This window comes from Mesoplodon mirus, assembly GCF_964341445.2.
Source record: "Mesoplodon mirus genome assembly, chromosome: 3".
Lineage (NCBI taxonomy): Eukaryota > Metazoa > Chordata > Mammalia > Artiodactyla > Ziphiidae > Mesoplodon > Mesoplodon mirus.
Genome location: NC_138978.1, coordinates 94753886 through 94770254, shown reverse-complemented (window position 1 = coordinate 94770254; position 16369 = coordinate 94753886). Strand labels below are relative to the sequence as shown.

Here is a 16369-nt window from a genome sequence, read left to right as displayed (position 1 = left end):
ATAAGAATGAGCAGTCAATGATTTTAGCTATTAAATATACAAGTGTATGAAATTAAGCTAGTAAAATAAAAATTAGTTGAAAAAAAGAAAGTTTTTTTTTCCCATGTTGTCAATTTAAGGCCTAATGCAAACTGTTTACATAGTGTGGTGAGTATGGACAAAATGTGGTCATAGCACAGCTATTGGATATTTTTATTTTCCCAGTCTTTCCTATGGTCCTCACAAAAGATAACAAATTTGCAGTGAGTGAGGCTTTGAAAGTTACCTATGTTTCAAAGATGTGTAGGCTTTAAATTATTGTCATTATTATACCACAAAAAATTCCATCTTTTTTCCATGGGTGGGCTAGAAAATGATTCTGACATTTCTCACATCTTTTTCTTCTGTGCTATCTATACTTTGTGATAATATTAATAATCCTATCTTATATTTGAGCTTTCCAACTTTTTTCAGGTCCAACACCTCATTTTAAGCCAAGGCAATTAAAAAACTTTACTTGCTATATCCGATGTTGCTGAGTCTGTACTAATTGTGTATGATGGTCAGGAAAGGACACTGAGAAGTGAAGTCAACCCCTGTGACCAATCAGAGAAGTAGAAGAGAGAAAATGTTAGTGAAGTAGTCCTATAGTGTCTTCTCTTCCAAAATATCATGGCTGAGGCTAAGGAGGGCCTGGGAAGAGGTGTGATGGGGGGAGAGTACGCACACACCCTTATAACTGTCACCTGTCCTAAGATGAGAGAGGAGGTTGAGGCAGTGAAGAACTGCTTTTGCTCTCTTGCCAAATGCCAGGTAGGTGCTAGTAGTTTAGCACATGCATTTATTAATCTGTTCAACAACTCTGAAAGATAGATATTGTTACTACCATTTTGTAGATGAGGAAATGGGCTCAGAGAGCTATGGGTAAGTCACCCATACGTATTTTAAAAATGAGTCTCTTGTTGCTATGTTTTGGGGACCTTTACAGCAAGATTTCTGTTGTTGCTTTCTGGTGTGTTTTCTTAGTCTTAGAAATCCAAATGGAAGATCTGATTGTGCCCCTAAAAAGGAGAATGGCCTTTGTACATTCAACATGGGACAAAGTCAAAATAAAGGTAGTTGTGGAGTATCTCAGAGAGGGCCATACCTGAGGATACTTTGTTCTAGAACCTGGATCTGGTGCTGGTCTTGTTGATTTTGTTTCTTCATCTCTTCCTGTTCTTTTCCACTGCTGATTCCATCTAGAAGCCATTTCTCCCTCAAGGCCTTTTTCTGATGTCAGGAAACATAAATATATGTTCTTATATCAATTGAAAATTCCAAAATCTGAATGCTTTCAAATCTTATTAATTTCAATAGTGGAACTATTAAAGAGAAATTGTTTTCTCTCACTGTCTTGCCTGAATAAATCTGATAGTTTCCTACTTTGCACCCTTCTTGACCCCCTTCTAAAGCCAGGGTTTATGTATCTGAATCCTATGTATATCCTAAGGTCTAGTTCAGGTCCTCCTTCTCTATGAAGATCTCTGTCCTACCTCTGCATCTTCCCCCACCACCACCCCCCAGCCTCACTTCACCCCTAGGGAACTCTCCTTCTTCAGAATCAGACAGCAGTGTATGTTTACCTATACTGTATGTTTACTGTATTTTTAACAGTCATGTAGGGACCTCATCATGATGATGCCTTTCTATGATTTGTTGGGTTGATGGGTGTATATCTTGTGTCAAAGTAACAAGCTCCTTGAAGCCATTTGCTATTCATCCCAGTGATAGTACATAGTGACCCCTCCAAAAAAAAAATCTTTTGTGGGATTAATTGGAATGGTGGGCAAAACAAGAGATTACTATTGTATCTTAAACTAATTCAATGACAGTCTTAGGCTCTGTGGTTGGCATTTATTGTTTTGCCCACCCGGTACCCCTTCTTTCTTCTGAGAGCCTCCTTGGTTCTAGATATCCTTTACGTGCAGCTCCCTACTCATCCCAGTCATATGATACATAAAATTCACTGATCTGTCTAAATATTTGTGAGTTGAATTTTTGTCAACTTTAATAAAACAAAAAAGATTTATGTTTCATCAGGTGGAAAAAAAAATCCCCTCGAATTTGCATGAAATAATTACATTCCTGGACTTGAGCCTAAGAAGACAAAGCAAATGAAGAAGACCTGTAAACTTCAGGGGGCTTTAGCTAGCATTCTGTCCGTGTCTCAGGGGAGAACTGTTCGATATTATTTTCAAAGTGTTTGAGTTTCTTCTTTTCTTCCTGAAGAAAAGTACTGTCACTATATATCTATCTACCTTTGTAAATTATTTGTTCAGTAATTATTTCCTGGGAATTTACTGCTTCTAAAATGGTGAGGAGAGAAGAATGGGAATTTTCCTAATTTTTTTGACACTTCTCTCTCTAACACCATGATTAGAATGAAAGCAAGTAAGTGGAATATTTGTCTTTTTTAAAAAACATGCTTGTTTTTTTTTAAAACAGAATTAATACAACTGGAATGTAAATACCTCTGAATTTAAAATAAATTTAAATAAGGTTGATTGGGCTAGATAATTACCAAAGGAAGTTTATTTTAACTAAGGCAATTTTTTTTTCAAATCATTAAGAATATTACACTGATTACAAATAAATGTTATTTGGGATTACAACTTGTAGAATAGATGAAATGTGGCCTGCTCTAGTTGAAGCAATGAGGGGGCCTGGAAGCCTAAAGGTGCACAGGACACAGTTTGAACACCACTAGATTAAGTCAGTAATTATCTCAACCCAGATCATCATATTTGTGTTGGTTTTTTTCAGAGTTTCAAGAAATTGCATGTGGACAACACACCCCATAAAAGCAGTTTGTATTATTCCAGTTTGTAGCCAGATTCCTTCCCACAATATTATCTTTTCCCTTAGTTATAGCTGTTCAGTTGTTTGTAAAAATGTGTTCCCACAGGCACAGTAAATATTATTAATAAAGGTCAAGATTTATTTCTTGATAATATGCCAAGAAAATCTCAATATATCAGCATTTAAGAATTTACCTTGATTTTAGTTTATTTTTATTTGATGGAATATGATGATAGCTAATGCACAGTAAAGAATATAGATGACATCCATCAAAGTAAATTACAGTTCTTACAAACCACCTACAAGGATAGTTTCAGTTAATTACATCCGTATCACTGTAAGAAACACTCAGATGGGATGGTCTTATGATGCTGAGTTGTAGAGGGTGGAGAATGGCTCCTGTGACATAAGTTATCTTGGGGCTTCATTCTTGGTTCTTAGTCTGGTTAGGACTAAGAATAATTTTAATTTTAGCCTTATAAGCTTTGTTCATAGTTCAGGAATTGTCATTTAACTCTGGCAGAGAACTTTTTGCCTCTAAATATAAAATATATAATTTGGACGTGCAATCAGAATGATATGGTATAATCACATATTGTGGTAACCACAAGACAGTTATTTTGCTTTTATGTCACAGTTTAGACTTATGCTTTGGTCTATGAGATTGAGGAATAGAATAAAATCTATTTCACAACAATGACATTCAGAATCAAAAGCCATAGTAACTAAATAAAAATATAAGTGATACGCAGGTAGAAGATCTTTTGGAAGTTTTTTAGGGAAAGGTTTTCCTGAAGCACTTCTATATTCTGCACAGCAGTTACAGGAGACGTTAAGAATAAATTAGTTTTTCATACCATGATTTAAATGGACGTCCAGAAAAGTTTTCTAGGTTGAGTACTAGGCAAAAAGATCAAGAGTGGACAAGTCTCAGAATGTTTGAATGTAAGAATGCTGTTAATGGCCGTGGAAACTCCCTTTCCAGGATGTCATTGGTATGAATGTCAGCTTCCAGAGCTAAAGGATGTTAGAGTGAGTTACCACAACTATCTTGAAGTGTGTGTACTGCTCACACAGAAGGAGCACTTTGTAAATATTTACGTTTGTGTTGTTTAAAGTGAGTCATTGACATGTAATGAAATAATTTGCGATCCGGAATAGGATAGTCACTGGAATGGAGACAAATGGATGAAGAAGAAAATAAAAAGAAAGGCTGGTAATTGCAGAAGCCAACAGAGCTTTTTTGACTTGGTGAAGATATTTTGGAATCAATTTTTAGAACACTTCTGCACATTTTTGAACCCTGTTTTGGAATTGTGCCTAGTTGCTGTTGGAATAGCCAACCATTTTCTGCAGGACTTGGAAGAATGTACTTACTGAAACAGCCATTCTGTCCTCTATGTTCCCTTTGCAGTTGATGCCTTGAATATAGTGTTCATCACAGTATAAATGTCATTATAAGTTTATGTGTCAGTTACAATTTAAGGGCACAGATCAAACTTATTTTATATTCTTAATGTTCAGCTTAGTACCTTGCACATAATAGGTGCTTAATAAATGTTTATTGACTGAAGGTTTTCTACTTATCAGTGAAGACTCAGGTTAAATCCCACACCTTTAACAGAAACTTTTTTGACCACCCCAGATTAAAGAATTACTAATGTTTACACTTATGCTTAAATTAAAAAAAATCATCCTTTAACGTGTACTAATTATTTATTTAGCCTTGAATTTCCCACTAGGTTGCAAGCAGAAGGGCTACAACTCTCAAGGCCACTGCTAATCTCTAAGGCATTAATATGCAAATTAGGAAAAGGTACAGTTCCCCACTCCTACTCCTTCAGGTCAGTGCACAGCTTGGGAAGGTGGACAGCACTTTTGTGCAGAGAGAAAGAAACTTTGTCCTCCAGACAGAAGCAGCCCTGTGCCAGAGTGCACCGTTCCAAGGGAGTATGGGCAGGATTTCAGCATCCCCCTTTCTCAGGTAACTTTACGCAGTATACCATCTGCACAACTGTGTACTGCAGTCCAAAGCATGATACATGCTTTGACTGGATTGGATTAGAAGAGGTCTTCTGGGATCCAGAAAGCAAACCTATAGGGAACAGTATATATTACTTTTCGGACTGTTTTTGTTAAGTATTGAAATGAGGTGTCACCTCAGAAATGGACCTCTCAGTGTGTTAGAATTTTCCTGTGTGAAACTTACCTCCTAGAATGAACAGAGAGGATATATAAAACTTTTCTCCTACTGTGAACTCTAATGTTGTTTGGCTACTCATTCTGCAAGGATAGCAATTACTCAGAAGCAGTAATTAGTTCACTGTGAGATCCAAATTGTGTGTGTGTGTGTGTATATTTGTGTGTGAAAGAGAGAGAGAGGGAGAGAGAGAGAGAGAGTGATTTTGGAGTTAGAAATTGCCTATCTCAAAAATTGTTGTAGACTTACTTTTGACTTCATTTGACTTGTATCAAAATGACTTGGTAAAATTTGTTATTTCATTGATTTTTCTGGGAGTACACACTGCATTTCTTGGCTATGTCTCCTACTCATGTAAATTCAGTGTGACAAACTGTAAGGATAGCAGGCTGACTACACATTGAAATTATTCATCAAACATTGGAAATGTCGATTTGTATAGGAGCAAAGAAGCAAACAGAATCCAGAGAACTGAGGCTAATTGGAATCCTAAACTGTGTCTTTTTTCTCTCAAGAGGTGGTTACTTGATCCATCAGAAGGATGGATTTAGCTGAATTCAGCAAGTTTATGAAAAGATTGTAGACCCCACAAGTGTGCGGCATTGTTTCACTGAGGGATTTATTACATCTATCGATAGAAGCCCTGCCAGGTAAGTAGTTTCCTGCTCGGGCCTGTTCACAAGGAGCTCCTGTTTGTCATTTGGTTGCACCCTGTGACTAAGCTACATAATAAAATGTGAGACTCAGTGCGCTTAAATTACAAAATGACCACACCCATGAAAGATGTAAAGTCTGATTTTAAAAATGGAGGTTTATTTTTGGTTATGATCTCATGTTCTGTCAAAACAAAATAAAACAGAACCTTGAACCACACTCAAACAACATTGAATTCATTGCACTGAGCTTTTAAATACGAGCATCCTTGAGCAGGCCAGACACTGTCTGCTTTGCAGGCCCTGGGTAAGGGCTGGCTTTTCATTGATTTCAAAAGGGACTTCCCAGCTGGATCCACTCCCAAGGGATGTTAAGCAAGACTGTATTCAGGGCCAAACTATCAAGACTGAATTCTCAAGGTTACCCAAGAAAGTGAGGAAATTCAGTAATAAAGGATAAAAGTAATAAAACCATGTTTTCAATTTTCCACATGTTTGCCAGGAGGTATTAGTCTCATATGCAAATATTACTAGCTTATTGTCTTCCCTTATGGTTATTAGGGTGTTAGTATAACTGTTGGAATTTTTTTCCTTCCTAAAGCATCTTTACTACTGAAATTTGAGTGCAAATAGAATATTTGAATGCAAAATCATTGAAATGAAATTAAAGTCATAAGTTACCTTCAAATGCTGATGCTTTAGTTTTTCTTCCTCTATTTTCAAACGCTTTCGTGAGATTTCTTCCTGTATTTTTCTTTTATCCTGAAATAAAAAGTGTTCCAGCATAATCTATTTTTTTTCAATTTGCTTAAGTATGTTTCCTTGGGGAAGCTGTCATTATCGAATGGCTGGCCAGTGGTATGCTCTTGGCATTGGTATGAAGCTGCTTTGGAAACTCCTATTTCAAGGCAAAGGAGAGCAAAGTGAGACATTCAAAGCATTTTACTGATGGAAAATGATATAAGGTGCTTTTTCAAAGAGAATTTAAAAATATTTTAATGTCTTTCCTTCCCCCCTCATCTTTTCTATCTTCCCCATTAAGTCTAACAAGATTGAGCTCCTTAGAGATGCAATGGAAAATGTGAATTTTAAGGAGGGAGTTTTGAAATAGGCATGAAGAAACATTGTGAGGAGAGAGACTGTTCCTGGCATAAGGCTGAAGAAACTACTGGGTAAAAGATCTGCTTATGTGGGAAAACAGGATAGCCTACAGAGCATTAGAACACGAGGAAACTAGAAAGTGAGACTGTTTCCTCCTGTAAACCTTGCTATGGGCAGAGAGAGAGAAAAAAAAGAGGGATCAGATAATGCATGTTAACACTAAGAGGGCTTCTAGCAGAGGTTAAAAAAATTCATGGAGAAGTATAATATCTTTCACCAAGTTTAAATTGCAATACCTTAAAATCCCAGATAGCATAACTATCGATACACAGAAGTTGTACTTTTTAGAAAATATAGCCTGTATACTATATAGAAAGCCTGGTTTCAATTTCTGGCTCTGCCATTAACTAGCTGTGTGTCCTGGGACAAAATCCTTAACTTTGTGCCTCATTACCTCATCTGTAAAATGGAAGTAATAAGGGCATCTACCTCATAAGATGAGCATTAAATTAGCTAATATATGCAAAGGCTCCTAGAACAGTGCTTGACACATAGTGCTCTACAAGTATTTGTTTAATACAATTAAGTAAGTAAACACGTAATCTGTTAATCACACAGAAAGCAACACACTAATTCTGATAATGGTTCCATTGGTCTGAAATGTTTTAGAGATTCCCTGTCTGGAGTTGTTTGAGACATTTTACAAGCCATGAAAAAGGCCCTTATTTCCTTATTTTTTGACCAGAGGTTACATTATCCTCCATCTTATTTATGAGTTGTTTTTAAATCTGCTTTCAAAATTGAAAACTCCCAAAAGTAAACATTTGTTTCCAATGAAGACATCTAAAAGAATTTGAAGCAGGCTCAGGAGGTAATTTAGAAGGAAGAGTTCCAAAAATATTTGGCAGCATTATTGAAACAAGTGCATGGCTTCCTGATGTGACTCCTTTGAAGGTAAGTCTCCTTTTTTTTTTTTTTTTTTTTTGCGGTATGCGGGCCTCTCACTGTTGTGGCCTCCCCCGTTGCGGAGCACAGGCTCCGGATGCGCAGGCCCAGCGGCCATGGCTCACGGGCCCAGCCGCTCCGCGGCATATGGGATCCTCCCAGACCGGGGCACGAACCCGTATCCCCTGCATCGGCAGGCGGACTCTCAACCACTGCGCCACCAGGGAGGCCCTAAGTCTCCTTTTTGATGTATAAATTCAGGTATATTTGTTGAATGTAACAGCATTCATTTGAACATACATTGCTGTCCAAATTTATGTAATGTTTCTCTTTGTGTGTAAGAAGTGTATATGACCTCATCTGTATTGTTTTTTAACTTTCATAAACAGCTCTTTTGAAAAAAAAAAAGAGCTAGGCAACAAGCATTGATATTCAGATTCACTTGTTTGTTTGGCTGAAATCTGGTCATTAGGAATAAAAACTATGAAGACCTCTGTGAGTCAGTTCTCCATTATATCTCAAAACTGTTACCGAGGGCTTCCCTGGTGGTGCAGTGGTTGAGAGTCCGCCTGCCGATGCAGGGGACATGGGTTCGTGTCCCGGTCCGGGAAGATCCCACATGCCGCGGAGCGGCTAGGCCCGTGAGCCGTGGCCGCTGAGCCTGTGCGTCCGGAGCCTGTGCTCCACAACGGGAGAGGCCACAGCAGTGAGAGGCCCGCATACCGCAAAAAAAAAAAAAACAAAAAAAACCCAGAAAACTGTTACCGAGCAAATATTGGTAATATTTTAACCTTATTGTGCCAAATATTTTGGTAAGTATTTTTCAGGCACTATTTAACTTAACAGTCATAATAACAGAGATATAATAATATTACACTTAATAGTCATGATAACAAAGAGATATTGTAGTATTTTCATTTTATAGAAGAGGAAATGGAAATTTCCGGAGATTAACTAACCAGTCCAGGTCCTCACAACTAGTAAGTGGAAGAACCAGGATTTGAAGCCAGGCAATCTGAGTTCAGCCTTTTAGCCAATTCACTATACCATTTCCTTGAGTGGGAAATTAGTCCAGCTTCTCACATCTTCCCCATTGCCCTGTCTATCGGGAAGTACTGAGGTCTGGAGGCCAGCACAACCAACGCCGGAGGAGGGCCCCTCATTAGAAAGGAGCACATTTTTAGTTCCCTGCGTGCTGGCATGCAACCGCCCATCTCTCTCCGTGGACAGCCCATAGAAAAGAGCACATTATTTATGTGTGACCGTGACTGCTGAACCCAGCAATGCTTCCCCACCACTGCCGGTAACCAGTTTGGGTTGTTTGTTTCATCTGAGGTTAGTAATAAGGTAATGAAAGCTGTGGGTAGAGGCAGGGCATCTAAGTGTTTTGGCAGCACGATGCTTATCGAAGGGTTGCTAAGGAATACCAATGTTTTGTCACTCAGAGGTAACGTGATGCCTCTCTCATATCAGTCTAGGTAGTTAAGAAGGTAATTTTATAATGTTATGGGCATGACTCTATTTTAAGATAGAAGTACTTTTCCTCATAAGATATTCATCAGCAGCAAGTTATTATCCTTTTGCCAAATTTCATAAAGATCTATAAGCATTACTGAAAAATATATGGCAACAATTTAGTTTCATTATGACAGAATAAATTATAAGTTTTACATGTAGTTCTATTGCTAGTATACCGAAAGTTATCATAGCCAGCTACTTCCTTCCCAATTATCATGGAATAAATGGATGTGAAATGCCATCTGCTTCCCAGAATTTCCCCAGAAGCTTGAGCATCTCTATATACACCTGTCATAATCCAGCACGTCAGATATTTATTAATGTTAACCATTATGAAGAACATAATGGTTATGTTTCAACATAACCATTTTTTTTTTTCAACATCTTTATTGGAGTATAATTGCTCTACAGTGGTGTGTTAGTTTCTGCTTTATAACAGAGTGAATCAGCTATACATATACGTATATCCCCATATCTCCTCCCTCTTGCGTCTCCCTCCCACCCTCCCTATCCCACCCCTCTATGTGGGCACAAAGCACCGAGCTGATCTCCCAGTGCTAAGTGGCTGCTTCCCACTAGCTATTGATTTTACATTTGGTAGTGTATATATGTCCATGCCACTCTCTCACTTTGTAATAACATATATTTCTGTTTACTTCTTTTTAAAAAAATAAATTTATTTATTTTTGACTGCATAGGGTCTTCGTCACTATGCGCGGGCTTTCTCTAGTTGTGGTGAGCGGGAGCTACTCTTCGTTGCGGTGCACAGGCTTCTCATTGCGGTGGCTTCTCTTGTTGCCGAGCATAGGCTCTAGACGCGCAGGCTTCAGTAGTTGTGGCTTGCGGGCTCTAGAGCATAGGCTCAGTAGTTGTGGCGCAGGGGCTTAGTTGCTCGGCATGTGGGATCTTCCCCGACCAGGGTTCGAGCCTGTGTCCCTTGCATTAGCAGGCGGATTCTTAACCACTGCGCCACCAGAGAAATCCTGTTTACTTCTTCAGTGTTCAAGTAGTAAAGACGTTTTGTTCACTGAACAATTGCCTAGATTTTCAGCTGTCTGACTTGGAATATTTTAGCAGCTGACACCCACAGATTCCAATTCTGTAAAAGCCTAGCTCTTAATTGTTTTGAAAATTAATTTAGTAAACTTGTACAACTATAAAGCTATTGTGACCATCTATGATTCACTGATATTACTACAATCACATACTTGATAAAAGTAAGCACAATACTTAGGAGTGTGAGTATTTTAGAGATATTATTGATTAATGATTAGCTAATATTTTAAAATGCTTGAGTCTATCAAGAAGGCAGGATTGATCCTGAGTTATTTAATTTTTAATTTATTCAGCACTTAAGGACTTCTATATAAATGCTATGCTAAGGTGATGTTAAGAGTTGTGCTATGTTTGAAAATTATTCAGAAGTAGATACTTTCACCAAGGAGGTTACATTGTCTTTAAGAAGGAAAATCATTTGTGCAAGGAACTATAGTCTAAGAAATAAAGTGATAAATGTCATTACTAAGGCACAAGTGAGGTCTTGTGAGAGTTGAGGGGCGAAAGGGAGTGGTTGTTTCTAGATGATCTGGTTATGAGAGGCTTTCAAGTAGCATCCAAATAGAGTATGTTGGGTAGTTGCTGGAGGGCTGGGGGTAGGGAGGAAGGGCATTCACCTCTAGAGCTCATTGTGAGCAAAGGCCTGTTGTAGAAAATTGGGACATTATTTGGAATAGCAAGTCTGGAATCCAAGTTGTCATACAGAGAGTAGTGGGAAATGAAATAAGAAAATGAGATGAGGATAAATCCTTAATAGAGAATACTAAAAGGCAGGGAAAGGAGTTTAGAATTTATTTACATATTGAGATAGGGAGCAATGAAAGGTTTTCAGAGGGAGAGGAATAATAGAGTTAAAACCATGTTTTTTTTGTTTGTTTTTTTCTGTTTTTTTTTGCGGTATGTGGGCCTCTCACTGTTGTGGCCTCTCCCGTTGCGGAGCCCAGGCTCCGGACGCGCAGGCTCAGAGGCCATGGCTCACGGGCCCAGCCACTCCACAGCATGTGGGATCTTCCCAGACTGGGGCACGAACCCGTGTCCCCTGCATCAGCAGGCAGACTCTCAACCACTGTGCCACCAGGGAAGCCCCAAAACCATGTTTTAAGAAGTTTAAAATAGCCTGATTTATAGATACTGAAGGAGGACAACTTGAAAGGGATAATCAGTTAGGCTACAACTCATACATAAGATCAAGAGAGCTTGAACAAGAGGTAACAGAGGGTGTGGATGTCAGAGATACCAAGGAGTTAAAATTAGCAAGACTTGGCAACTGACGACATATGGATGCAGGAGAGGAAGAGGTCAAATGGGGGTATAAGGCTTTTATATCCAGGTAAACTGAGAGGAGAACAGAATCACTAATAGAAATAGGAAATTCAGGAGAAGAAAGGGAGTTTGGGAGGGAAGATGGTGATTCACACCAAGGTTGAGGTGTCTTTGGCACAACCTGGTGGAGTAATCTGGCAGGTAGTTGAAATGTTGGATGGAGGTAGATCGGAAGGGAAGTCAGAGCTAGAGATAAAGATGCCAGAGTTTTGGAAGGGATAGCTGAGGCCAGGAGACTACATCAGAGCATGACAAGAGACATATTTATGTAAAGGAGAGCTAAAGACAGAGCCTTCGTGAAACACCTACATTTAAGAGGTATTGGAGGAAGGAAACCATATGGAAATTTATTTTGGGATTAATTAGACATTACTGATAATAGAACTTGGTGAATTCAATTAGGCAAATGGTTTCAGATTCATTCTGATAGAAGTATCTTGTAACTTCTTGACTACCTTTGCTGATATTTTCACTGTTTAAGGTCTCAAAAGAACAATAATAGAGGCTACTATTTGGATTTAAATACTACCAACAACGCAAAACTTCCTGGTGAAATGCATATAATGATAACCTTGAAGGAAAGGGATGTGCTAACACAGTGCTCCTAGAATTGAATCCTGAGTGTAGTTAGAGGTTTACTACATTTCAATGAAAGATTTTTTTAATTCTTGAAAAAAATTCTTGAAAAATTATTTAAAAAATTTCTTGAAAAAGAGGCAAACATTTTAAGAAGGAAGATAGATCATGAAGCATGGGCAGTTTACGAATGGAAATACTGATACATAATTAAAAAATGATCTCAAGTAAAAAGAAAAGAGAACTAAACAAAACCAAACTAAATAGCTTAATATCACTGGGAGCTTCCCCAAAGCTCATGAAACCAAGAATACAGATAAACAGGTGGTACCCATTTGAAATAAGTACAAATATGTACAAATATATAAATAAGGTACAAATTCAGGGTGACAAGATGTGAAGCATGTGAAAAACACTGAGGACACAAAAAGCATGTGTGTACAAGTAAATATATATATATATATATATATTCAATATTTAAGTTATGTTGAGAGCAAAAAGACTACTGCTGAGATACAGAGTGTAATATCAACATGTCAGACATAAACTAGAACTAATTCACTCCTATTTTACTTCCATTTTTTTTTGATTAAGGAGAATAATCTTGATCCTGGAAAGGGTAGAACAAATATGCTTAAAGGGAAATCAAAGCCCAAGAGGATATAAAGCACCAAAGACAGAACTGCTCAGACTCCGATGGGTTTCATTTCAGGGAGCAGAAAAATTTATAGACACGACAGGAAAATATTATCAAGTAGTCTTGGAATCTTGGGTGAAGTGAAGAGGCACCAGAAGGCTGAAAGTGACAAATGACCCAGTTTTTTGAAGAGAGAAAAAGGTGAATTATGAATATTTAATGACTGGTGAATGTATTGGTTAATACCTGGCAAAGTTGTAGAATGAATTATTAAATAGTCTTGTATTTAGACAAAGAATGTCTAAGAGATAGCATTCAGTTATTAAAAACAAAGCATTGAAGACTATTTCTTTTGCTTAATTTTTTAAGATCTGCTGATGATGACGATTATGACGGTTGTAACAATAGCTAACATTTATTGAGAGCTTTTTATGTGTCAGGAACTACTTAGAGCACTTAAATGTATCAATTTATTTAATTTTCCCCAAGTCTCTAGGAAGTAGGGGCCACGTTTATCCCCCTTATGGAGGTAAAGAAACTGAGGAGCACAGGATCCTAGATCATGGGAATTCAGTATATCTTGGTTTTAGTATGACTTTTGACAAAATTTCTTACTATTTTTCTCTTGGAAATTTGTGTAAATGTGAACAGAGAGGAATATTTATTTGAAAGTGATTGTCTTAACGTGTTTTTTTTAAAAAAAACAATGCCCTATAAGGGATAGAAAAATAAAACTAAGCCCCTACCAGAGGGCAGACAACAGAAGCAAGAAGAATGACAATCCTGCAGCCTATGGAAAAAAAACCACATTCACAGAAAGATAGACAAGATGAAAGGGCAGAGGGCTATGTACCAGATGAAGGAACAAGACAGAAACCCCAGAAAAACAACTAAATGAAGTGGAGATAGACAACCTTCCAGAAAAAGAATTCAGAATAATGATAGTGAAGATGATCCAGGACCTCGGAAAAAGAATGAAGGAAAAGATCGAGAAGATGCAAGAAATGTCTAACAAAGACCTAGAAGAATTAAAGAAAAAAAAAGACAGAGATGAACAATACAATTAACTGAAAAGAAAACTACACTAGAAGGAATCAATAGCAGAATAACTGAGGCAGAAGAACGGATAAGTGACCTGGAAGACAGAATGGTGGAATTCACTGCTACAGAACAGAATAAAGACAAAAGAATGAAAAGAAATGAAGGCAGCCTAAGAGACCTCTGGGACAACATTAAATGCAACAACATTCACATTATAGGGGTCCCAGAAGGAGAAGAGAGAGAGAGAAAGGACCAGAGAAAATATTTGAAGAGATTATAGTTGAAAACTTCCCTAACATGGGAAAGGAAATAGCCATCCAAGTCCAGGAAGCACAGCAAGTCCCACACAGGATAAACCCAAGGAGAAACATGCTGAGACACATAGTAATCAAACTGGTAAAAATTAAAGACAAAGAAAAATTATTGAAAGTACCAAGGGAAAAATGACAAATAACACACAAGGGACCTCCCATAAGGTTAACAGCTGATTTCTCAGCAGAAACTCTACAAGCCAGAGGGAGTGGCATGATATACTTAAAGTGATGAAAGGGAAGAACCTACAACCAAGATTACTCTACCTGGCAAGGATCTCATTCAGATTTGATGGAGAAATCAAAAGCTTTACAGACAAGCAAAAGCTAGGAGAATTCAGCACCACCAAACCAGCTCTATAACAAATGCTAAAGGAACTTCTCTAAGTGGGAAACACAAGAGAACAAAAGGACCTATAAAACCAAACCCAGAAAAATTAAGAAAATGGCAATAGGAACATGCATATTGATAATTACCTTAAATGTAAATGGATTAAATGCTCCAACCAAAAGACACAGGCTCACTGAATGGATACAAAAACAAGACCCATATATATGCTGTCTACAAGAAACCCACTTCAGACCTAAGGACATGTACAGACTGAAAGTGAGGGGATGGAAAAACATATTCCATGCAAATGGAAATCAAAAGAAAGCTGGAGTAGCAATACTCATATCAGAAAAAAGACTTTAAAATAAAGAATGTTACAAGAGACAAGGAAGAACACTACATAAGGATCAAGGGATCAATCCAAGAAGAAGATATAATAATTATAAATATATATGTACCCAACATAGGAGCACCTCAATACATAAGGCAACTGCTAACAGCTATAAAAGAGGAAATCGACAGTAACACGATAATAGTGGGGGACTTTAACACCTCACTTACACCACTGGACAGGTCATCCAAAATGAAAATAAATAAGGAAAGAGAAGCTTTAAATGACACAATAGACCAGATAGATTTAATTGATATTTATAGGACATTCCATCCAAAAACAGAAGACTACACTTTCTTCTCAAGTGTGCACAGAATATTCTCCAGGATAAATCACATCTTGGGTCACAAATCAAGCATCAGTAAATTTAACAAAATTGAAATCATATCAAGCATCTTTTCTGACTACAATGCTGTGAGATTAGAAATGAATTACAGGGAAAAAAACATAAAATATACAAACAAATGGAGGCTAAACAGTACATTACTAAATAACCGAGAGATCACTGAAGAAATCAAAGAGGAAGTCAAAAAATACCTAGAGACAAATGACAATGAAAACACGATGATCCAAAACCTATGGGATGCAGCAAAAGCAGTTTTAAGAGGGAAGTTTATAGCTATACTAGCCTACCTCAAGAAACAAGAAATATCTCAAATACAAAATCTAACCTTACACCTAAAGGAACTAGAGAATGAAGAACAAACAAAAGCCAAAGTTAGCAGAAGGAAAGAAATCATAAAGATCAGATCAGAAATAAATGAAATAGAAAGAAAACAATAGCAAAGGTTAATAAAACTAAAAGCTGTTTCTTTGAGAAGATAAACAAAATTGATAAACCATTAGCCAGACTCATCAAGAAAAAGAGGGAGAGGACTCAAATCAATAAAATTAGGAATGAAAAAGGAGAAGTTAAGACAGACACCACAGAAATACAAAGAATCCTAAGAGACTACTACAAGCAACTCTATGCCAATAAAATGGACAACCTGGAAGAAATGGACAAATTCTTAGAAAGGTATAACCTTCCAAGACTGAACCAGGAAGAAACAGAAAATATGAACAGACCAATCACAAGTAATGAAATTGAAACTGTGATTAAAACCCTTCCAACAAACAAAAGTCCAGGACCAGGTGAATTCTATCAAACATTTAGAGAAGAGCTAACACCCATCCTTCTCAAACTCTTCCAAAAAATTGCAGAGGAAGGAACACTCCCAAACTCATTCTATGAGGCCACCATCACCTTGATACCAAAACCAGACAAAGCTACTCCAAAAAAAGAAGATTACAGACCAATATCACTGATGAATATACATGCAAAAATCCTCAACAAAATACTAGTAAACAGAATCTAACAACACATTAAAAGGATCATACACCATGATCAAGTGGGATTTATCTCAGGGATGCAAGGATACTTCAATATATGCAAATCAATCAATGTGATACACCATACTAACAAA

At 37.4% G+C, this 16369-nt stretch overlaps 2 protein-coding genes across 2 annotated transcripts in view; one reads left to right on the top strand and one right to left on the bottom strand.

Moving 5' to 3' along the window:
* FRRS1 (ferric chelate reductase 1) overlaps nt 1-5679 on the top strand; it is a 134618-nt gene extending 128939 nt beyond the window's left edge. Inside the window, exon 19 of the transcript XR_014293410.1 lies at nt 5536-5679. The gene's annotated coding sequence lies outside the window, so the exon portion shown is untranslated. The remainder of the gene's footprint in view (nt 1-5535) is intronic.
* PALMD (palmdelphin) overlaps nt 1-16369 on the bottom strand; it is a 55044-nt gene that overhangs the window by 24065 nt on the left and 14610 nt on the right. The window contains exons 3-4 of the mRNA XM_082614083.1: nt 6355-6435; nt 1127-1251 (exon numbers count right to left, since the gene is read on the bottom strand). Coding sequence (XP_082470209.1) covers nt 1127-1251; nt 6355-6435 — 206 coding nt within the window. The remainder of the gene's footprint in view (nt 1-1126; nt 1252-6354; nt 6436-16369) is intronic.